Source organism: Cyprinodon tularosa, unplaced genomic scaffold, assembly GCF_016077235.1.
Source record: "Cyprinodon tularosa strain WSP-4 unplaced genomic scaffold, ASM1607723v1 ctg333, whole genome shotgun sequence".
NCBI lineage: Eukaryota > Metazoa > Chordata > Actinopteri > Cyprinodontiformes > Cyprinodontidae > Cyprinodon > Cyprinodon tularosa.
This window is the reverse complement of record NW_024039045.1, coordinates 130,025-155,647: the sequence shown is the minus strand read 5'-3', so window position 1 is coordinate 155,647 and position 25,623 is coordinate 130,025. Positions and strand designations below refer to the sequence as shown.

Sequence of the window (25,623 nt, the reverse complement as noted above, 5' to 3'; positions counted from 1 at the left end):
ATTATGGATGGATTATATACTGTACCAGGGTTCAACATCAACATTCACTGACAAAATGGTGAAATAAGTGGAGAGAAAACAAAATTACAATTAAGTATGTCAGTATGTCACAAGAGTTAAGGTCATACTCTGGTTATTGAAACATGCGGCAATTATCATTCAGCTTAAACATTTTCAGAGTACAAGAATATTTAGTCATTTAAACAAGCAAGCACTAAACTCTTTAACTTCAACACCTCAACTAATTACAACCCTTTACATTTACTTTGTCTAACTTAACATTTAGGGTTTGTCATCATCCACATTCATAATGTGAGCCTTTGTCAAGGCATTTTAAAGCATCATGAGAAAATGTGTATTTATAGTCTGTGAAAATCCCCCTCTGACCCTGGGTGTGATAAACTGCGGCCATTCTCCTTAAGTTCATCGGGAGGTAAGTAGGAACAAAGGAAAACAAACAGAAGTAATGGTTTGTGTTTTCAAAAAACTCTTTTTACTTACACACAACAAATAATTAAAATGCAAGATACTACATAACATTAAGGCATTTCCAGCATGTAGTCTTTAGCATATATTGTAATTCTATCCTAAAGTTAGTCCTTGTTATAGTTATTGTTTTCCAAAATTAAGGTATAGAATCAGTAAATCATGAGAAGGGAAATAACGTCCAATAACATTAAACGCAGCCCAGTCTTCCACAGATGTGCAAACTTAATATTTCAACAGCATGTTTAAATGATCCAATTTAATTCATAGCCCTTAAATAACAATACTTGCTTCCATATAAATATACCTACTGCATTTCTATCACAATACAAAGCAGCCAAGGTCAGTTTGTGGAGGGCTTCACTTCCTAAACCTTACAATTTAGATTTATAACTTATGTTCTCATTAAGGATAACATCAAAGCATTAAACAATTTTCTTCAGAACTATTCAAACTAAAAAAAACAACAACAAAAAAACAGGCGCCACTAGGAATTTGAGATTTAGCTGAAGAAACAATATTATGATACACTGTGGTAACTAAGGCAATTCAATTTGAAGGGAGGATAAAAAATACTTGAAGAGCTCAGTCATTAAGGTCATGGTCAAGCTCGAAAGGGTCAGTTTAGGCAACGGGACGTGAAGTTTTCTAGAAGAAATTTTGCCTCTCATCCAAGAGATAAAGGCTACGGTCACACTGCAGGCCTTGATGTTCAATTCCGATTTTTTTATGAAATCCAATTTTTTTTTTTTTGCGCTGCTGATCACATTTCCATATATATGCAACTTGTATGTGATCTCCTGTGTGAACTGCAGTCATACGCAATGACGTCACAGGCCAGTGTGTTCTGTGTTTATGGAAGCGGCGGTCTTTTCCAACCATAAAAACACAATCTTTTCAAGATGGTTAAACATAAATACTACGCTCTGCATCATCGTCCGCCGTGGTGTTTGTTTTTCTTGTCACTTCAGTGTAATAAGACCCAGAATAGTGACCATTTGCCAGGTATTTACGGCGTTCAGGTCGGATGAATGCGCCCTGGCCGTTCAGACACAGATCGCATATAGAAAGATCAGATTCGTATCGGATTCAGGACCACATAGCCAAGTGGCCTGGGTCGCAATTGAAAAAAATCTGATCTGTGTTGTTCAGACTAAAATGAATCAGATCCAGGTTGTATATGGGCAAAAAAAAAAAAAAAAAAAAATCCGATTTGAGTCACTTCAGGCTGCTGTGTGAACGTAGCCAAAATGTCTTCTAGAAAACTTCACGTCCGGCTGCCTAAACAAACCCCTTCAAGCTTGAAAAAGAAAATATATATATATATTCTATTGCACTATTTTGGCATTAGATTATAAGGCTGTTGCTGCATACTCCCAATGGTTTTCAAGGTAACAGTGACTCAAACAAATGACTTATGATTAGTTATTGTTTGATACTATTTTTTTTCCCCCATCTGATTAACTGATAACATGTACTTAAATAGACCTTTCTTTTTTTTTTTACTTTTGTAACCTAAAAAGCTAAACAGCTCAATTGATTGTTACTCTATCAATAGGATCAATCAAATTTAGATTTAGATTAAATTAATCAAAAAGTTGTATCCCTTATCTAAAATCATCAGTTTTGCTTTCTTTTCCTTTCTTTTATTGTCACAATAGAACATCATTTATTTTAGAATGAAAAAAAAGTCATGATAAAGATAAATTGCTCCAATCCTTGTAGTAGCTATGACCTATAGCAAAGGCAAAAAATACACTGTGGTTTTTTTTTCCCAACAGTTTCCCAGCATTATATACTCTGGAGGATATACGCTGACTTTTCCCCTCATTCAGAAGTTTCTCCCCATCAAGATGGAGAAACTGGACTGGTTGCTGATGACAACTCATGTTGACGCCAAAGCTGATGCATGTCGTTATTTTAACTTGAGATAATTCTGGGTATCTTATCTTAACAAAAATCCACAACTGAAAACATGTGTAACTAGAGGATCCCTATCTTTAATCTGATAAATGCTTTATCACACAATGAGATTCCTAATCAGTGATGTTCCAGGTCTTTCTGTAACAATGACGACAAACCCTTTTCAGCTCAGACAATAAATAGATTGCATTAAAACTTTTACATAATTAAAACCTAAACTACACTTCCTGACTGGGGAGGACATTGTGGATTGGAGACAAATAATTGTGTCTCCAGCAATCCTGGAAAATGGTCACAAGAATAAGAAAAAAGAACAATTTTTTATTGTACCGAGGAGTTCTGGTAAAGTTATGTAAACTATTTGAAAATAGGTTGGATTTGCAAACAAAAAACAAAACACAAATATATATGGGCACAATATATTTAGAAAATAAAGGTAGTATAAATATATAAATAAATATCAATAACAAAAATGTAAACCAAGACCATTATTAACGGTGGGAAAACAACCGGTAACATCAAGGCTATGCAAATCGACTGAAGAGGAACAAGCAGAGGTCACTGGTAGTTCACAACACTCTTTTTCACTGCTTATCTAAACTATCCTAAGGTGAGGCCACTGCCTATCATTGCTGCTACCAGCAGCAATTGGCTGAAACTGGTTTCAAGGATAGCTGTCACCATGGTGACCATGGCTATGACTATATTAAGGACAGAACTACAAAACCTGAAATTAGGGCAAATCAGATTTTTCTTATTTAAGTGGATTATTTATTTTCATTACTGACTGCAGTGGTAGGGTTGAAACAACACTGGCAAAGTGTTTTCTCTGTCAACATGTTTACCGCAGGCCATCAGGTTTTGGTCCCAAAGATTAATATAAATATGTATATCTATTTTCAAAAACCTAGCTTATAGCTATATATAAAACACAAACCATACAATTGGTCAAATTTTAAAGGCCAAGGTTTCAGGTATTGAATTTTGCTGCAGAAGTTTGGCTATCGGCTTAGAAAAATATTTAAATAAGAAAGAGACATGGCACAAGAAATAAGGACACTTATAGGCTGATATTTTTCTTCAACACAAATGCAGGATTATCTTAGGTGTGCTGTTTATGCAAAAAGTCAGTAACATAACCTCACAGACCACATGCTGGTTGAGAAACTGGAAGCCATCCCACAGCACTGTGGGACTATTCTGGTGACCAGCATGACGCCTAGTTGCCAGGTTGTTGTGATTGTGTGGTTCTCTGCCAAAATACTACCAGTATTATTCATTTATTCAAACTTTGATACCCTAAACCAATACAGGACATCGAACCAGAGATGACTGAAGAATGACCTGCTTAGCATTTCAAGATTTGTTTTGTTTTTCCATAATTGACCCATTGACCCACAAATGCATTCCTTACCAACACGGCAATATTTAAAGCTATATAAATAATAGGCTTTTTGCCACCAACTGATCACAAATAGTCTCACTTTTTGCACCAGGTCATTTATTATTTCTTTTTCCTAATAAACCAATATAGAAACATAAAACATAAGTGCAAGAGGCTCTTCTTTTTTTACTTAGCTTTTTTTTTTACTTTGATAAAAGGGCAATCAGTGAACATGATGGTAGTTTACAATTGGAATGGTTGACAAAGGGGATGAGAACTTGATTTTACAATCCTCATTACACCATCAGTGTCTAATAGAAGCAAGGTGTGCTTGCCTTGGATGTAACATTTGGCAGAATAAAAACTCCAGAGGCCATAAATTCCCCTTCTGCACAATAATAATGATGTTTGATTAGCAAGGAGTACTCCCTCTCTCCCTTCTTATTATGCTAACTCCTTACATAGAGTTTAGTGCCTAAGCTTCACTAATATTGTGAATATGTATAGAGATCAGCGGATGCAGGTTTATTAAGGTAGATGCCAATTATTTTGACATCAGTCTTAGGCTATGTTCACACAGCAGCCTGAAGTAACCCAAATCCGATTTTTTTTTTGCCCATATGCGACCTGTATCTGATCTTTTCATGCCAGTCTGAACAACACAGATCCAATTTTTTCCAATCCAACCCAGGCCATTTGGGTATGTGGTCCTAAATCTGATACGAATCTGATCTTTTCAAATGCATACAATCCATGTTTACTTCTGTAAACACAGAGCAGGCTGGCCGTCATTGCGTCTTCTACTGCGTATGCGGGACACTTAAGCTGTATGAATGCAGTTCACACAGGAGACCACATACAAGCATATATTTGGAAATGTGATCAGCAACGCAAAAAAAAAAAAAAAAAAAAAAAAAAAAAAATCAGATTTCACAAAAAAATCAGAATTGAGCATCAAGGCCTGCAGTGTAAACGTAGCCCAACTGATCCCTAATATGTGCTGCCAATAGGGCCAATTTTCTTAAACCGTTATTGTCTTTTCCTTCTCCCGTTAACATAACTTCAGTGACAGAATTCCTTTTTAAACTATATGAACTTGGCCAAACAAAGATCTTCAGAAATATAATTTAAAACATTTTTATTGACAAAAACATACCACCTATAATTGGCTAGATTTGTTCTGACAGCCATGAAGTATATAGGAAGCTAATGACCAAAGAACAGCTGGTCACCAAGGATGTGAACATTTAAATACTAACCAGTGTTGAGTATTTCAATTATCTCCTTCAAAGAGAAATACAGTTAACACAAAGTCTAAACTGAACTACACCCGGTTAAATTTAATGGCTCCTCCAATTTTCCCTTTCATTCAATTTTCTTCTTCCCATTCATGTTTTATATTCCCTCTTCCTTCTATAAAATCTTTGTTACACAGTCAATTGATTGAGCATTCAGCTCAACCAATCCACTAAAATCTTCCCGCTAAGCCACGTAGGCTAATGAGATTGTGGCTTTACACTGAGACGCATGCAAAGCAAGTGACATAGGTGGGTTAAGAGCCAACAGGAGGAGAGTGATGGATTTCATTAAGAGACGCATCATCCAGGAATGCCAACGCTGGGACAGAAAATCTCCCACGTCTTATCTCTGCGAGTTAGATAAATAACCCGACAATAGATGACAAATGACGTGTTTGTGTGACCCATTTTAGAGGGATTCTGCCAAAGCACTGGCTTAAAGATAAGAATGAACACTATGTAACTGAGTAACCATAAACCCAGTCTATTCAAGCTCAACTGCTGGCACCCAGTTCCTCTGCCGTAAAAAGCCTCTATTAAGTAAGAGCAGTCGATGTTCAATTAAATTGAACTGATCAATAAGGTTAAAAAGCTGACTTGGCTTAATCAAATTCACAACATTTATAGTCCATCTGTCTTATAAGGCATCGACTATCTACTCAGATTGAAAACTATTTTTGAAACAACTTCACTAAACAAACTCAATCAGATCCAACCATAAGGGATCTGGATTTCTTCTATGAGGAAGGGGACGGAAACTTTATCTCTTTGAACAACTCTTTGGACGAAATGTTGCATAAAATGTGGCAAGGTGACTTCATATGGTCCGTTTCTGTCAGGATGCTGAGTCTTGTTTGTCTTGTCTCAGCCTTTTAAGCAAGCTTTTAAAAACATGAAGATTTACCTCTGTTCTAAAACAAATAAATTAAGCATAGTAACATTTGCTTGAACTGGGAAAGAAAAACCACTTACTAACCCTAACTCTACTGTGGTACCTTTACTCAAGTACCAAAAGTCTGTAGTAACGGACTTGATTTATTTATTTCGACATTTTCACTGAAAAATTTGTTCTAAAAGCCTCTGGGCTGAATGGGTTAAATCTTTATCACCTGAGCACTGCTCTGATGTTAATACCTTTATTCAAATCCTTTCAGTCGGCTGGTAAACCTTTGCTGCTACAGAACCTAAGTGTTGCTGGTTTGGACTACTGCTCCCCCCCTCATCTTGTAAAGGTCATCTCTCTCAGCTTTATCAGTAGAAATGTTTACATGCGCGCAGCAATTCAGACACTAAAAACACTTCTAAAAAAAGAGACGGCCGTGTTCACCATTTTCTGCTTACCTCATCTTATATTAAAGGTCAGGTTTAGAAGAAAGAACTGTAGAATATCTAAAAGTGTTTGTTTAGTGTTTTGATCCAAGTCAACTGAGGTCAACAGTTTCATTATTGTTCATAGTAATGATTGTGCAAATTTTTTTTTTTCTTTTTTTTTAACATTCATCTTGATTTTAGTCTTAAGAAAGATTAAACTGGAAACCTATTATTACTTTTAGTCACATTTTTATTATTTCAATAGTGATAGTTTTAGTCCAAGTTTAGTCAACTAAAACTCAAAAAGATTTTAGTCTAGTTTTATTTAGCTTTGTTTTGCAATTCATAAAAGAGTTAACCTTTACAATTTCAAAAAAGAACCACATTCTTTACCAGACTGACAGCTCTAGCCTAGATTCTACCATTGCTGTGGTGCGGTTCCTCATTGCTGTTGGGCAGAAACCTTTGATTTATAGAATTCAAATACATTTCTTTATGAACTGATGCCCCACTTTAAACAAAAGTGTCTCACAAAAGTTGTGAAAATAGCAGATCTCGTTCTACATACCATATTGGTTAAAATGGAAGACATACAAGCAAACAAAATTTGCAATATTAAAAAGAACGGTTATATACAATCAAGGTTTCCACCCCAAAGCAAATACGTCCTGATCTAATACAAATTATGCATTACGCACAGATAGATCAATCTTCATTACTCCAAAAAAAAAAAAAAGAAAACTTTGGCAAGTGTGGCTTTATTTCTAATAATTTACCCCTTACTCTCGGGTGAAAACAGATTTACATTCCTGCTGTAACTACATACAAAAAATTGGCTGATTCTTCTTAGCTTATGATTAATAGATCACAGCACAATGATGCATTTTAAACGTATGACAGACCACCACTCACTCACATGTTCCTCCAGTCTCGTCCCGTCTAGGAAAACTCCCACCCACAATTCGTCATGTTTTCATCAACAAAGATCCATGTTTAGCTTGTCAGTTCTCTTTATCGTCATGAATACAAGCAAAGTCAACAAAGTAATTTAGTCATCTTTGACGAAAATAAGATTGGTGCTGGACAAAGGTTCTTTTTTATAGAAAACATCAAATAATGTAGCTTATTTAATCTAATCCATGGTTTAAAAAGACATGGATGCAGGTGGAGAGGTCAAAAATAAATGTTTAAGAATATGTTGAAAAACCCTCCATATGCCTCATGTAAAAAAAATGAGGCAATTTTTTGGAAGGGGGTCAATAAGGGGCTGCTCAGTGTCACAGTGGGTAGCCCTGCTGCCTTGCAGCAAGAAGGTTCCGATTTGGATTGCAGGCCCGGGGTCTTTCTGCATGGAGAGTTTGCATGTTCTCCCTGAGCATGCGTGGATTCCCCTCCGGGTACTCTGTCTTCCTCCCAGAGTCCAAAAACATGACTGTAAGGTTGGCTTTTCTATTTTATTTCTTTTCTTTTTTTCCTTTATTGGCTTCTGTAAATTCTCCTTACGTGTGTGAATGGTTGTTTGTCCTTTTTGCCTCTGTGTTGTCCTGCGATGGACTGCCTATCGCCCCGTAGACAGGTGAGATAGGCACCAGCACACCTTGCGACCCCAATTAGGATAAGCATGACGGAAAATAGATGGGATTAATAAGTAAACACATGATTGTTGAAAATTTGAATCGCATTAAATTCAAACACCTCTTAAATATGAGCATGGTACGAAATAAAGAAGGTGATCCTTTAGTAGTGTACAAAGAGCCCCAGAGAAGAGGGTTTTTCAGTGTATCAAAATAGTATTTCTTTTGGATTTACAGCTTTTTTTATTTATTCTCAGTATAACATCATTACAACAGTTTATTTATACATGTAGAAACACAGCCTTCAGTTGACTGCAAGTTAGTCATGCATGCAGGAGATGGTTTTTCATTCTTTACCATTTTAACCTTTGTTTCCAGTTATTAAGATTTGTTGGAGAGAAAAAAAAGCATATGGGGGGGGGTCTAGACTAGTCCACACAAACTGCACTACCTATACTTTTCCATCTTTGCTCAACTAAAAAGGGAACATTTTGTTTGAGGATTCCTGACTATATTTGTACAACTTTAGCTTAAAGTCTGGAAGACTGTCAAACTTGAGCATGATAAATCCACACTTAACAAATTTAGCTGAAAAAAACTATGTATTTTTAAGCATTTGTTTTATTTTTTAGATGGACCAAGGTTTTTCAGTCCATTTTAGAAGCAACAAAAATTACACAAAAACATTTTCTGTGACCAAATTGGAAACATCTGCATTTTCTTCCAACTCTTCAGTTTCTCAGATTAATTTGAAACTAGTGCTCCTGGTCCAACTCTGAGCTATTGCCTAGAAAGATGACAAAAAGGGTGCACAGGTCTGAGTATTTGAGTGCAGTTTAAAAGTAAGCAAAGCTATATTGTTTGTCCAGACTGGAGTGATGGAGCACAGATAATACTCATTTTTATTTCGTACTGTTTCCTCATTTTTCTGTAATGCCAAAGAGGCTTGAGAACAAGATGAGGAAGTAACAAAGTTCAAACGATGTCTATCAGTAAACATAAACATGCCACCATGTACCAAAAAACCTAATTAAACCTCTACGTCTGATTTATTTTTCCATGACCGAGTTAATCTTAGTTAAAATGTTGTTAGCATATCTCTTTAGTTTCTGTAAAATCATCTCATTTAGCTCCTTCACAATTTAAGCATTGTGCAAATGTTGCCCCTCGTACAAGAAGCTATTTTGGCTCTAATGAACTCCAAACAGCAAGAAAGAAGTCACAGCTGTGTTTAACTGAACAGAGAAATGCTGCACTTCATTAAACAAAGAAGTTAAAAGAATGGCAAGACTTTCAAGTCCTCACTAAACTACAGTAAGGTTAAATCCCACTCAAAACTAAACTTAATTACCAATTACAAAACTAACCTTTTCCTAAAAACCTGGCATGGAGGTCTAGTTTTTTTTTTTCTGTGATCAGATTTAAAATTAAGTTGAGCTTCTAGTCAATATCCCTCTTAACAGTGACTATAAAAACCTATCCTACGTTTTAGAAAGACTACTAAAATAAATTATGACTTTAGGTTTTTTGTTAGTTTTAAATTATCTTGTTCATTTGAAGAACTAAAGTACTAAAAAAAAGAAAGGGGGTTTGTCTGACACTGCATGTTGAGTTTGAGTCAACATAATACCATTTAAATGTATCTTAAATTTCAGTTTTACAGAGTAAAAAAAGAATCTGAGCGGTTTCTCAGTCAGAATGACTAGTTTTAACCTGCTCAGGGGTTTTCACACTTAGTCCTGTCAGCCTGCCAGTGGGACTGGTCTTCAAGCTAGCCGCCATAAGATTTACCCACAGGCTATAAACCCATTGAACACACTGCTGCATACTAAGCAGGTCATATGTTGCACAGCATTACACTGAAACTAGGCACATGTGTACAAAGATGTGAATGTCAAACTGTACATTAACAGTGTAACAAGTGCTTTTATCTACAACATGTGTGCGCAAACAGTACATAGAACACAATGCCCACCTGCATTTTTGGTTTTTAATTTTGCCATCCTAGATCCAAATTAAACAAACTACAACGGCTGAATAAAAACAATGGGACAGAGTTAGTACAAAAAGAAAAAAGAAAGTAAAAGTTTTCTTCTTTTCTTTTAGTATTTTTATGCCATTCATTGCAGATTCTGAAGGGACATGTGAGACAACCAAAGACACCTTAAGAGTCAAAGATCACACATGTTCAACAAAGAAAAAGAACCTGTCATCAATAAGGGGCAAAGTGCGAGACAATGTTTGACGTCAATGAAGGTCTCTAATTGTGCACAGTTTAAAAGTCTCAAGATAACTGGCACTTCCTTGAAATATAGGAATGAACTTTGGTTTTGGGGGGTTGTGCAGAGCTGACCATACGTCAGCTGCTGTTAGGAATCATTACATAAAGAACTTTACACATCAAACATCAAAATGTTTACGATTATAGATTTCCTCGTTTCAATGAACTTTTCAGGATAATGGACGTGTTGTAAAACAGGTTAGCTGCACATGAAGGGAGTGTTAATATTCAGGTACCGATCTCTTATTCAGTTCAGATACATTTTGTCCTATTAAAATAAAAATAAAAATTGTCATTGAAGTTTTTTTTAAACAAGCCCAAGACCAATTTGTCTTTGTCTAGCAATTTTGAGCTTGCAGAATTAAAACATTAAGTGATTAAGACTCGGAAGATAGAAAAAGCTTTTAAAGAAACTAAGAACGTATAGATGTCCCTGGTTACAAAGCATTTCTTTAAATAAAGTTAATCAAAGCTTCCAACAGGTTGGGGATCTTGGGGAAAAGAAAAAAAAAATACTTGTTCAAATCTAACTGGTCCATTGTTTTCATCAAAATACTTTATGGTTTTTTTCACAATTACACATTTTTTTTTCCATTTATGAGTTTCACTAACACTTTGGGCTACTCTGATCAGAGGATAAATAAGCTACACTAAACCCTAATAAGAAAACAATTTGTTATTAAAGGGGAACACCTTTTTTTTTACATTGGCCCCTTGATTTTACGTTATTACATCATCTTCTACTCACCCATATTTGTTTTGTGTCATTTGGAGCAGTTCTGAAAATATTCGGTCAGATTATATCCAAGTAACGTCTTCCTATGGGCAACGAGTTGAAGGCACAAACTAAACTGTTCAGAATTTATCATTTATGGTACGCCGGCATTCATTACATGTAGGCGAGTCACTGTCCCCCAGACATGCGCGGTTATATTTTTTAAAAACAAAGTGGAGTGTGTATTAGTTGAGTTGTGACAGGCAGTCCGGGCCACAGGCGGCTACGCTCTACCCCTTCTATTCATTCGGCTAGCTAATCTGAATCGTTCAATTCCATTTCGAGAGTGAGATTATCTATGGTAGTAGCACTAGACATCTTCCAGACATGTGAGTAAATCTAGCAGCAGTTCAGCGGACATAAATGAATGAATGGTAGTCGGCGCGCACGGATGATGTCATACACACTCCTGCTTTGTTTTAAAAAAAATATAAATATAAAAAATATAACCACGGATTTCTTGGGGACAGTGATTTGCCTACATGTTATGAATGCTGGCGTACCATAAAGAATAAATTATGAACAGTTTAGTTTGTGCTAGGGCTGCAACAACGAATCGATAAAAATCGACTTTTAAAAGCGTTGGCAACGAATTTCATCATCGATTAGTTGTGTCGCGCAATTAATGGGTCATCCGCCGCCGTCGTCATCACTGCCACTTGATTGAAATGGGGGAAGAAAAAAAAAATACGGCAGAGCGAGCCAGCGCCGCAGGTGAGCAAAGGCTGTTTTCAAAAGGCAGTAGCGCCAACTGTTCTAATGACCGATACCGCAAACGCAAGCTGCGTCTCAATTCGCAGACAGCCTGCGCTTTGTAAAGCGAAAAAAGTCGTAACATGCAACTTTTGTAAAAACAAATTAACATGGCACGGAAGCACCACTGTTATGATGCAGCACCTTAAAAGGAAACACATTGGAGCCTTCGATGGCAGTGAAAAGAGCTGATCAGCAGGATGAGTGACCATGTTTGTTTCGTTTTAAAGTGGGGAAACGTAACGTTAGTTTCTCAGGTAGCTCATCTGATGCTTTCCTTACCGTGTTAGTAGGTTACAGACAGTGATAAGGTTGGCTACTTATTTTACTTTTAATTTCATTTGAATTAGCTTAAGCAGCGTTTATATTTACTTTATAAATAAATTAACTTGCAAATTATGAGGGCAAGGCTTTTAAAGATTAAATCTTCTGGCAAAGATAAAGTAAAGTATGGAAGCAAAGCAGAATAAAATCCAGCAAGATCAGTAATATGTCAATTAATTATATGCCACATTCCCATGAAAATATCTGTCTTTGGAGGATGTGTTTTTTAGCACCCATAGTTCTCTCATTTTTATTCCACATACAATTTATAATTTGAATCACAGGGCTATTTTTATCTCTATGGTTAAATATTTTCTCAAGTAGCAACTTTAACTGCTATACTTTCCTGTCTTAAAAGGCAGAACTCTTCTAGTCTAAAAAAAAAAACTCATTTGTTGAAATGGGGGGACCTATTGTTTGAACCCCTTAGGGGCTTTAAAAACAAAAATGTCTTTTTATGCACTTTATCAAACAAAGTACCCTATATTTTGTGGATATACAGCTACATTTCTCATGTAAGTTTGCGTAGTCTTAACACAAACATTTATTTTTCATATTGCACCAGGACAGTTAATGAGCAACCTGTACTTGTGTGCTTGTTTGTTCTGTCTAAAATGTTTATTTTGGAATAAAGAGGTTAATATAAAAAATATTTTTTGTCCAATTCATCGATTAATCGAAAAAATAATCGGCCGATTCATCGATTTTTAAAATAATCGTTAGTTGCAGCCCTAGTTTGTGCTAGGGTTGTCAAAAGTATCGAAACTCAAAAAAGTATCGATACTAAAATGTTGTATCCGGATACAATACTCGTTTTTAAAAGTATCGATACAGTGCCACCACCAGTGGCACCTAAGCAGTCATTCATCTAAAGTGCAGAATAGAGGACAATGCACTTTCAGAACACTGTATGATTGAATAATTCTGTGCACTTTTCAGTTTCAGACTTTTTTTTTGTAAGAGGTGCAGCTGCTGAGAATTATTTTTGTTTCTTAACTGGTTTGGCTAGTGTCATTGTTATGTGTGCAAAGCATAGCCAAGGAAGGAAAACTTTATTGTGCACAGCATACAACCATTGTATTTATTTATTGTATTTTATTTATTAATGAAAATATTTCTGTAGAATTTTGGAGTCTTTGTTTTTATCCTCGTGGTATCGAAAATAGTATCGAGTATCGAATATTTTCCTTAGTATCGGTATCGAGTTGAAAAGTTTAGTATCGTGACAACCCTAGTTTGTGCCTTCAACGCGTTGCCCATAGGAAGACGTTACTTGGATTACAAAACCGAATATCTTCGGAACGGCTCCAAATTACACAAAACTAATGTGGGTGAGTAGAAGGGGATGTAATAACTTTAAATGTAAAAAAATAAAAATAAACAGCGCCCCCCTTTAAAATTAATAACAAATTATAATAAAAGTCATAATTTCCCATATTAAAAAAGCTTCTGTTTAATATTTAGTCTTGGTTGTATTTACAGATCTGCTCTCATCTGCCTATTTACTGAAGTGTTTACCAGTCAGAGAAGGACTGCTGTCAAAAATAAACACCAACCATCTGGGAAACTCTGCATATACTGATGGAAGCAGGCTGTGAAGAAAAGGAAACACTTGGCTGGCTTCTAGTGATGTTCTGAGTGTCTTGCCTTCAAGATACAATGTTTATACATAATCAAAACAACATAACCAAGTAGCATTTTGAAAATTCTGACACTTGTTGAAAAAAAAAGAAATATTTCAAGAAAGTCACAGACATTGAGTGATCCTAATCAAAACATGTTATTATGTTAGTTAACATTTTCCATTCAGCCGAAATAAAGCTGCCCTTTCATCTACATAGCTTTTTCTTAATTTGCAAACAAGACAGATGCATTTGACATAGACTGAGTCTCCCAGTATCCTCACTGAGATTTTTCACCCTGCCACCGCTTCATTCCAGCTGTCTTTCTTATAGAAGCACATTTAATTGATTTCTTATATTATCTTTGGTACCCACTGTCCTCTATCCATCCTTTTATAAATAGCCACAGGCTTTTCAGTCACAATGGTTCCCATTCATTCAGAGTTTGTCCTGATGCACTGCTAAACAGATCCTACACAGGCCAGCTCTAAGAAAAACCTTTAACTTATTAGGAAAAGGAAATCATAGTCTAGGTGCTCTGGACCTCTTAAGTAAGTCTTCTTTAGGAAGCAAGATATTTATAACACTCTGGTGAAAGTCAAATACATTCATTATTAAGTCCTCTACTTGAAATAAGGCTTTAGTGTTCAGCCAAACTTATCTCTGCAAAGAGAAAAGTCTCAAACAGCACATATTAGCAAAGGCAAGGATTAAGACAGTATAATATAAAATAGCTAAACTACATTATTGCTAAAAGCCACAAAACTATATGAATCGCTGGGTTTCTAATGTAATTGATCATGGTGCACCGCTACAGCAAAATAACTGTCTTAAATGTTGTCTTAAATAACGGTTCAGACCACCGTTTTCAACGTCAAAAAGTTTAACCACATTTTTGCATTTTGAGGTCCGATGCTCTTGATGTTCCGCTTGTTTAGTTGCTCTGTTCTTTTGTTTTAATTAAGAGAGTGAAAAAAGAAAAGTTCAAACATGCAGTCAGTTCATTAGGATTACACAGATTACACTTAAATATTCTGTTTTTGTTCAGAGTAGCAGACCCTTTCATACCAGCAGGTAACTGCGCTGGGAGTCCCCAGTAAAAGCTATCTGAAGCTGCCTGGGCTGTTGGGGATTTCCTGCTGCCATTTGTTAAAGCTGAAAGTAAATATAAAGCATTTTCTAAAGTTCTTGAAAAACTGCAAAATTGTACCACAGAATAAAAATCTAATACTTTTTGCCAGCTGGTTTTAACATTTTTACTGAATGTAAGTATTTATAAACCGCTTTGCGACAGTTCAGTGAGAACATGTTTTAGTGGAGTAATAGTGATCAAAGCTCACTCCGTTTTTTTCTGCGTCAAGCCGCAAAAGTTGTGAATTCAGCGTCAAACACTTGCCCACTCAGACGCTGGGATGTTAGGACACGCCACTCCCTACTATCAAACGCACCACATGACCCATTGAGGCTGCTTTACACAGTCCACCATAGAATTTGCAAGTAGCCTAAATCTGATTCTCTGATGCCCAGAACACACCTTTAGTCAGCAGTGAGTGCTGCTGTGAGTCTCTCCATACATCCCTAAATGCTCTCTCACAAGCAGCCGCCTCATTCTGAAAGCCCCTCATGCATCCGGAGCAAAGAAAGCAGAGAACTTTCATTATTGCATTTATTGCTCCTTTTTCCCCACAGCTGAAGTATAACGGGTGAGGAACGCCACATATGATTCTGCCCTGGGTTACAAAGAGGAATATATATATGGCTTTTCATTTAGACTTTTTTCTGAAAGTGTTGCACTAAAATAATTTCCTGGTTATAACATTAATTAATATTACTAATACACCTCATAATGTGTGAGCCTTTTTTGGTTAAACTAGATGTATATGGTGTGAATTCAGGCAATGTATAAAATTTCACACATTATTTAATAAAGTAAGTTTAACATGATGTATTTCAATGACATCAGAATGACAGACATAGTTAGGTGCGTCACTATCATTATTATCATGATCTGGTGGAGGTTTTATTGACCTACACCAGTTATGATTGTCCAGAAAATGTCTCTGTCTAAATAGCTGATTAAGAGAGCTGATAAAATATTTCATACGAGCCAATTTTTTTTTTTTTTGGTGTTCCTGCCAAAAGACTGTATTTTATGCTATACATGCCTATTAAAATCACCATCCAAAATGAGTCTGGGATTTCACTAACAATCTGAATGTTTGTCAATGTTCCACTATGACTTTGAGTAAAGTGTGGTGATGCTATGGCTATACTGGCTAGAACTCCTCTGCACATTTGCACAGCTTTATGTGTTGGGAAAAAGATGAGGAAAATAACACCTCTCAAAGAAAGGTCCGTACATTATGAGGCAGAAGGGGAACCTTTCCTGTGAATTTTATTCAAACAAACAACAAACTGGAATCCCAGACAAAATATAGTAAAAGCTGAATTACTGCAATATATTGTTAGCATGCTAGCATTTTTCAAACAAAGAACAAAAATAAAGACTAACAATAATAGAGAACATAAAAAGACAAAATAAACTTTCAGCTTGAATAAACAATAAACTGAACTTGTCAGGAATTTGATTTTGAAAGTATGGCAACAGAATAATAAAAATAAGGTATTTTAGGCAATTCTGTGCAAATACATTGGCCGTTTCTAAATTCACAAGAACGTGAGTACAGACTTGTGTCCTCGGCGAGGATTAGCCTCAGGTCTGCTGATTGCCACAGTCCTCTTAACATGGGAACTTTTTTAAATTAAACACTGAATCAGTAAATGGGCCATATAGTCACTCCTAAAAGTATAATATTGTCCACTTTAAATGATCTTAAAATATACTTTTATAGAACAATGGCAACAGAAAAGAGAACTTTAGACTTAATAATCTGAGCTCTGTAAGCTGCTGCTACCGCAGTGCATGCTGGGAAAGCTGTTAATCTCAAGACCAGACAAGTCTGCTATGATGCATACTCGGTAAAGAGGGAGGGGTGAGCACAACATCCGGGGACAATGTCCATTCTCAATCTTGTGTTCTTGTGAATTGGAACAGTACTAGGGATGAGGCTGATTACATTTCATGAGCACATGAGAACGCACAACGAGAATAGGCTGTGTAGAAATTGTGACATAATTTTGTGAAATTTGGTTAATCTTGAGTTAACTTTTATTTCGGTTACTGTACCAGTTGATCAGTGAAAAAGTTGAGCCTCAAAGGCAAAACGTCATCTTTGCTAGGTATCAAGACATTTTTCAAAATCCTGATAAAATGCAGGTAAATGTGAACCAAATTAAAAACTATTCAAATTATTTGTTTTATATGCAACACTGCCCAAATCAATTTACAATTGTTTGTGGCTCTAAATAGTCACATCCTTGAAGGTGCTAATTGTTTGGATTCAATCTGAGGAAGATTTGAAATATATATTAGTAAAGAGAGATCTTAATGGTAGTAACCACACTTCACCCTTGGAAAGTAAAATATGCCCGATGGTGCTACTTTCTACATCAGCAACACTGACATAATGATGGAGTGATGGCAGTCTGATAGTTTATACTGACAACAATATCTCCTTTTGTTAACCACCAAAGCCTGCTTAGGCTTTGGTGGTGACCCATAAGTGGCTTTTATCTGCAAGAGCTAAAGAAACAAGCCAGGTAAAACATGACATCATGCTTAAAGGATAAATTGTAGTAATCATGTGAACATACAACTGGCTGGAAGGAAAGATTGTAACATAAAATGGGACACTCTTCTTTCATCAATTTGGCCTGAGAAATCCTTTGATGAACTTTGCCCTCTATTCCAGCCTCCGCCGCCGACTGTGAGAGACGATTTAATGTGATAAAGCTTGTTTAAAGTGACTGGAGGTCTAGACTTTCAACCCCTCAATTGAAGCTTTTCACCCCATCCCTGCAATCCAGCTGTGGCCCGTTTTCACACAGGAAGAATGGACAGGAAATAAAAATACTGTCAGAATCGGATCCAGATGCAGGACAGGGATACTGGAGCCACAAAGTAAGGAAAGATCTTTGTGAATATTGGGCTTATATAGCCTGGTAAAAGCTTGATGTTAGAGATAATTCAAAATTAAATTATTACAATGCACCACTGGTATACAATATTTTGTTACACCAGTCTGTAGAAGTAAACAAGCATAGAAACCAATTCCATTTTTTCTTAAGGCGGGTACACTGTACGATTTTTTGCCCTTTTCGTGTCGATTCTTCAGTCCTGCGAGAAGTTTTCGATCAGGAAGACTTTCAGAGTGTTCGTGCTTCGTGTAGTGCACAGGGCGTAACGAGGGGCGATCGGCCTCTCACGACCACCTCCCAGTAAAAAGTCGGTAGAAAGTCAAACATGAAAAATTTAAATTTTGTCAGCCGTCATAAGGTTGCATCAGAACGCCGGGCCGCACAATGTGAGAACATGCATCGTAAATGCATGTTCTCACACTTTAAACCCAGCGATTTTGTCATATAGTTTGCGCTGTAGCTGCGTGCAATGATTAAAAATATCACACAGTGTATGCCTGGCTTTAAAAAACTAAATGAATTATAAAGTCAGAATGTATGAAGAGTTGGGGTTATAAGCAAGGGTTGAGTTTAAAGTTTTTTTTTTCAAAAAAAAAAATAGGGTTTTTAAATCACAGCTTGAATTAACCTCAGCCTCAGCAAATTTTCCATTTCACAATCACAATATTATTCTTAAACAATGCCAACACAAGTGTATCAATGTCCGACATACAGAAAGTAAGTTAGACATACGGTAGAAACCTCTTACATGTGCTCTAAAGGTTGAGAGGCAACTTGTTCTCTAATCGTCTAACTGGCTATTAGACACCTCAAACCTAAATATATAAACGACTGGATTTGGAAACCAACATGGACTTCAAATCTATTATTTGGGACATATTAGTTCTTTATGATGAATCATATACTATAAAGCTGTCAAGTTATAGTAAAAACCAACTGCTTTGAGATTATACCTTTAATACTTCATGAAACTAAAGGTACAAAGAAATTAATGCCTGCATTAAGAGCGTTTCATTTTTGTTTTAATAAAGAAATTAAATTTTTTTTTTGTTTAACAGAAGGCCAAAAATAGTTTCACATATTTGTTAAACTAATGGTATTTCAAACAGCACATGGTTTCTTTCAGTTACAGGCCTGTGTTGTTCCCATCACAAGAGAGTATTCTCTGAGGGCACACGGCTGGTTGGGTAACTTCCATGAAAGTCATGTGTGTAACTTCAAGCATGTAGAAAACACCTTCACCCTGAAGCACATCACTATCTACTCAATCATTTCTTGTACCCTTAGATGGTGTGTGCAAGTATTGTAGTGATTCTTAATCAGGACGTACAAAGGTACCCACGCTTCCTGTCGTCATCAGGCTGGAATTTGAACTGGTGTGAAAGTCAGAACATACCCGGTTTGCTCTCACATGCACAGTCGCTTCATCCAAAAGCAAGTAGAAACAGAACCTGTGAATGTGTTAGCACACGCACACACTTTTCTCAGTTAAGGTTACAGCTGTTAGACTGGAGCCAAACTCTGTGTGAGGATAAACACAGAATACATGATCTATCTCGTACCACTCTGCAGTATTTGCCAACACTTCTTTTACCTGAAATAACATTTGCATGAGAGATGATAGTGAACTTATAACAATGTGGTGAACTTAAAACTACAGTTTATAACCAAAGATGGCTAAGTAGGTGTTACAAAACGTCCAACATAAGAATCATTGTTCTGCCTGAACATCATCATTTACAATGCCTGGCAGTCCAACCTCTGTCAAACATCTACAAACGTCACATCACCTTCTATCTTACATTTACTGCCCAGCTTATGCTGCTTTAACATCGATTGTATATAGCCTAGTGCAGAATTGAGTATTATAAATCAAAAAATTGTACATCTAGAGAGACAACAACCGCTAGAGCCAAATTCCTTTTATGCTTTAACAGACTTGGCTAATAAATCTTGGCCATAAAATCCAAAATTCCCTCCAAAGCGCTGCATCTAACATTGATTTGACAAAAGAGAGTCTCTGCAGCCATAATCCCACTTGGATCATTTGGACCACATTAAGCATTCACAAGCACACAGATTGCTTTACTTTATTCATTGCATGCTACTAAATTCTAGTGGTTCCCTGAACAGATTTAAGCACATACAGTAAACTGTATATTTCCATTTTCAGCATCAGAGAGTGATCAGGTCTAGGCCATACTACTCTAAAGAGAGCTGAGCAATGGAATGACTTACATCCTCTGCCAGTCTCTCAAACACAGGGGAGTGATGCATCAGAGACAAGGCAATGTGGGTTGTGGGAACCTCAAGGTCCCATTAATCTGCGCTTTAGATGTACACACATGCAATCTGAGGGCCACAGGATGTATGCTTCTTCTTTATAATAACATACTAGGAAGAGCTCACAATGGATGTGCATACATATAAAGAAGCATTTTGTGAATGGTCTTGACTATGAAGCTGGAGGAAATGTCTGAAAAGGCACAACATATTGTTTTTTTTCTTTTAGAAAATGTCAATTTCTGCATGCCTTGACTATGATGCCTTCCTATAACAGTTCTATTGGACTACTCCTCCATTGTTAAGGCAACATGGGCATAAATTATAAGTAGGGCTAATAAACAACAAATGACATAAGTTGTTTTCCAAAACTAGCTTTGATTTCAATTTTCCCATCTGGGAGGTGATCTTAATTTAAAGGGCTATGAAAATAAAGCTGTGAAAAGTGCTTGTTAAATAAACATGTTTCACAACAAGCAATAAAAATATAACAGTAAATGTTTGCAACCGGTGGCATAACACAGTGAGGTAGTTTATCAATTATGAGTTAACATCTAGGAACAAGAAGTGATGAACTGATTTCACTCCCAGCTATGTAGGATCAAGGGTTGGAGTTATATATATATATATATATATATATATATATAAATTAATTAATTAATTAAAGAAAAACAGATTTTCCAAAAACCCAATCCTATATAATTGCTAAAATCGATTCATCACCCTACTACTAAAGCCCTACTTATAAGACTTAAATCAAAACTTCCTCAACCAATTCCTAATTATATTTGTTTAGATTAAGGAAAGCTCTCATAAAACCACAAGAATTTAAAACCGAACGTTACCCTGGGTGTTTGCCTAGTGTCGTTCCTGTCCGCTTTCACGATTACTGAATAGATATCTAAGGCCTCTGATGTGTCACTCTAAACATTACAAAGTAGGGTTGTCACGATACTAAACTTTTCAACTCAATACCGATACTAAGGAAAATATTCGATACTCGATACCATTTTCGATACCACAAGAATAAAAACAAAGACTCCAAAATTCTACAGAAATATTTTCATTAATAAATAAAATACAATAAATAAATACAATGGTTGTATGCTGTGCACAATAAAGTTTTCCTTCCTTGGCTATGCTTTGCACACATAACAATGACACTAGCCAAACCAGTTAAGAAACAAAAATAATTCTCAGCAGCTGCACCCGTTACAGAAAAAGTCTTAAACTGAAAAGTGCGTAGAATTATTCAATCACACAGTGTTCTGAAAGTGCATTGTCCTCTATTCTGCACTTTAAATGAATGACTACTTAGGTGCCACTGGTGGTAGCACTGTCTCGATACTTTTAAAAATGAGTATTGTATCCGGATACAACATTTTGGTATCGATACTTTTTTGAGTATCGATACTTTTGACAACCCTATTACAAAGACAATAAGGATAAAGAAAATCTATATTTGACGTGTTCTAAATAAGGGCTGCAGTCCTAAATTAAAAGCCACAAAATACTTAATAAAAAATATGATTGGCATTAGAGTGAATCAAAAACAGACATTTTCAGCTGTTTTAGGTCAGAAATTCTCCATTTAGCCCATTCTCCGATAGTTATACGGATAAATTCTAATTTGCTTCTTCTTTAAATCAGGGAAGCCCATCTAACAAGTGACAAACTGAAAGCAGCAACTTACGTTCAAAGTCGGAATCATCGTCTTCATCATCCTCGCCGTTGGACTCTGTTTGCATGGGCTCCCCATCAAACATCACCCCCTTCCCCGGTTTACCACCCACGCCGGATCCATCCTGACTTCTGGTGTCCCGCAAGCGGGTGAAGTACTGTACAGCAAAATCCACCAGGTCTGACGGCCTTTGTCGCAGCACCTCCACTGTGTAGCCCTGCAGCAGTTCTGTCAACCCCACCGGTATCTCAATACTCATGGCTGAGCTTAGCTTTTTGGTAGCCTTTAGATATCTATGGCAAGAGAAAAACACAGAAAAACATTTGTTAGGTGTTATACTGGCTGTGAAGGTTGCCATCTATAATGATTTGTTGATGTTTTTCTGTGGATATATACTTAAGTTCTAAAACTTTTCAACAAAAATATAAATGTTTTCCCACACAGTAGGGCGTGGGAAAAACGTCTATGTTCCACTTTCGGTTTCAGAAGGAGCTATAATTTGTAGTAAGAATATTCTTCAAATAATAAATGTGCTGCATGTGATTTCTGCAACAAAAAAAAATATTTTAAATTCTAAAAGCAAAATGTTTTTTATTATTTAAAATTAGTATCAGCATAGAAATTCCTCAGCTATATTTTTTAAATAAAGCAATAAACTACCCCTTCTTCAGTGGAAGGAAATATTTTAGCAGAAAATAAATTTGGTTTGAATTTGAAAAAGTTTAATCTTTTTGTTGTAAAACCTAAAAATAATAATCAAATAATGGTTCTTTAACCACAAAAATACATAAAACTAAAGGTTTTTTTGAAGAGCGCTGTAGGGCATTTTTAAATCGGACTCAGAGGAAGACTTTCTTTTTATGGTTGTTTGTTGACAACCATGTCTGTGTATTTCAGCCCGAGAGTTTTTGGCTCTGCTAGCTATGATCTTTAACCACAGCCACAGAACCGAGATGCATGAGACATGAAACCCAGAAGCTAATGATGAGCCAAGAGAAATGACAGTCACAAAGTTTTAGCAGATCTTCCGATTGATTATGTTTGACAAAACTTTTAAAAACTTACTTATCTGGTCAATTTGCAGATGTTATGCAAGCAAAATAAAATGTATTTTTCTTTTTTTATTATTAATTTAAATATACAAGTCACAGCTGGTTACATTTCAAAGTTTTGTCAGGTTCAAACTTGCTCTTTATGATTTTTTTAAATTGAGGTTGTGTCAAGTTAAGATTAATGGTTTCATTGTAAATAGTAGACAAGCTTATATTACAGATTGTAGAAAAGTAAATAACTTTTCAGAGCGTTTTTAACATGTAGTGACATGATTTTATTGCTGCTGGTATAGATTTAAGAAATAAAAAAAACAATTAGAAAGAAATAAAGATCTCGCAATGAAAAATATCCCAAAACCTGTTGCTCTCCTGTTGGCCTTGAAGTGAACAGCTATAGCTGATCAGGCAGTTGCTGCCACATATACCTCAGTAAAATGGACATTTTGGGGGCTTATTTTTGGTCGTGAACCTAAAAAGTGAATTGTTAAAGTGTTCACTAAACGGATAAGATAGCCTTTTCCTGCAAGCTTACTGCAATAACACGTTTCTTTCAAATAGTGACAAGTACATCATCAAATATAACAATTTATTTGTTTGTGTCTAGAGCAACATAGTATTTGATCATCAACTAAAAGCACAGTGAAATAGTTAGTTTAATTGTAGTGTAGCCATGAAAAGTAGCTGCTTGAACACCATACCCTTACATTGCAGGCATCATGCATTAAACTGAGACATGGCAACAATACACTTTTTTAGTCTTTACTGAATTGTATGCCCAGAGCTGGTCTGTATTTAGAGACTAAAAAGCTATGATCTTTGGAAAATTGTGAGGCCATCTCTCTGATGGAAAAATAAAGAGATGAGTGAGAAAAATATGGGTCGACTGCAACTTCTATTAGTACATATATATATATATATATATATATATATAGCATCGACAAGTGTGGTTTTGGCATTCTTCAGCCCTGGACCACAAATAAATTGTGATTAAATTATGTGATATATTATGAAGTCATAGCATTCCTACATGACAGAGCCTGCTATTAGAAAAAAATTACCAAAGTGAGCTTTTTTTTTGTTTTAAAATAAACAATCTATTTATATTAATAGAGGACAGTCATAATGCTCACAAAATAATCGTCATGTGTTGAGTACTTGCACGTGGTGTGATCTATAACAGCCTGATTGTTGATTTAAACAGATGTGACTTTTGTTATTTCGACACAATGCATGACTGTGGAGGCTCACTAAGGTGATGACAGCTTAGCACGAGGAAAAAAAAGGATGCACGCGGGCTGGGAAGATTTAAGGAGATTATAAGGTTTGACACCCAAACAGAAACAGCGTTGCACTGCATTTTTAATTCAGTTCAACTACCTTAGGTGACACTGTCACCACTGAGTGCCTACTTTCTCTAAAGCTGAGAAACAGATATCTCACAGCTGAAGTCGACAGATAATGAGTTGGAAGAAGAGAAAAAAAAAACTAGCCGAGTTTTACAACATAAACCCCATGCATCGTCAACCACTGAGCTGTCAACTTGGTTTGGTGGTGGCTGCAAGGAGCTAGCATATCAAGCTAAGCTAATCCTACCAGCTGAATAAGAGCTACAGTACCAACTCAACCTAACTTGCAGGTAAGCTTGCTTGATTAAACAATGTCTGCAGCAAATATAATGAAGCAAAATCTAAAGTGCTCCCCCCACACACACTTTCAGCTCATCCATGCTAAGCTGTCATGCTAGCTTGAAAGCCCCCCTCTTAGCTTACATTGTGGTATGGCGCAAAGACTGTGGGTGCTAAGCCCCCAGAACAGCGACAGGCAGGATAAACGTTGCCAAGCAAGCACTGCAAGTTGCGTTAGATAAGTCAGGTAAGCCGTTTAACGACACACTTTCACGACACTCTGTATGTACGAGTAACTTACGTTCAAAAATGTCTTCCCGGCTAAACAAGCCAGTCACCTCCTCCTCTGTGTCTTCCTTGTTCTCGCTCTTTATTTCGCCTCTTCTTTTTTCAGCCAGTCCCTTTAACGGTATCCCTTCATAGAGAATGCACTCAAAAACCCCACAAACGTCCTATTTCCGTTAGCGCCACCGAGCTACGCTAACAGTTGAAGGGGGTAGTATCTCCAGCCAACCAGGTGTACGAGGATGCTGGCTAAGTTCTGAGGGAGCAAAAATTGTCCTCAGTGCTGCAGCCTGACGTTAACGCACTCGTTGAGGGTGGGACTAATGTGGCAGCAAGGCTAGCTTGCGGGCTAAGTGGCTGAGCTGCTAACTAGCTAGTTTTCATTTGGCAACTCAGATCTACTCGGAACTCCGCAGGGCACGAGTCAGCTGCTTCGGCCAGGTGACACAAAGCCTGCTATAGCAACGCGCCTCGGTTATTAAAAGCTACCAGAAGCACCGAAGAAAATTACTAAACTTTAAAGTTAAGTTAATGTATCAGACTGACATATAATTATGTGGGGAAGAAAAAAAAATCCTGCTAAATTAGCAGAAAGCGGCTCTGCTTCCCCCCCACCGTCGCGGTAATCCACAGCCGTTAAACCACGAATGAAACACTGGTCCCAGGAAGCGTGAGGGGGTGGAACTTTTTAGACTGACAGGACTTAGAACCAATTAAAATGAAGAATTACAGGGCATCAGCCAAATGCATGCAGCCATGGGAGAAGGGAGGGGATTGAAGGCTGAACTATATTGGAACTCTCCAAAAAAGGCCGCACCCACAAAGGTGGCCTTGAGAGATAGAAAGAAAATTAAAATTAAATCAAATTTAAGCGCTTTAAAAAGCGGCCAAAGAAAAATAATATATTTTTTAAAAAGTTTTTCCAAAG

The 25,623-nt window shown here is 36.6% G+C and overlaps 1 protein-coding gene across 1 annotated transcript in view; it reads right to left on the bottom strand.

The window, feature by feature from the left end:
- prkar2aa (protein kinase, cAMP-dependent, regulatory, type II, alpha A) overlaps positions 1-25,343 on the bottom strand; it is a 56,300-nt gene extending 30,957 nt beyond the window's left edge. The window contains exons 1-2 of the mRNA XM_038294047.1: positions 24,712-25,343; positions 21,746-22,026 (exon numbers count right to left, since the gene is read on the bottom strand). Coding sequence (XP_038149975.1) covers positions 21,746-21,992 — 247 coding nt within the window. The 5' untranslated portion in view covers positions 21,993-22,026; positions 24,712-25,343. The remainder of the gene's footprint in view (positions 1-21,745; positions 22,027-24,711) is intronic.
- Positions 25,344-25,623: the final 280 nt, after the last annotated feature.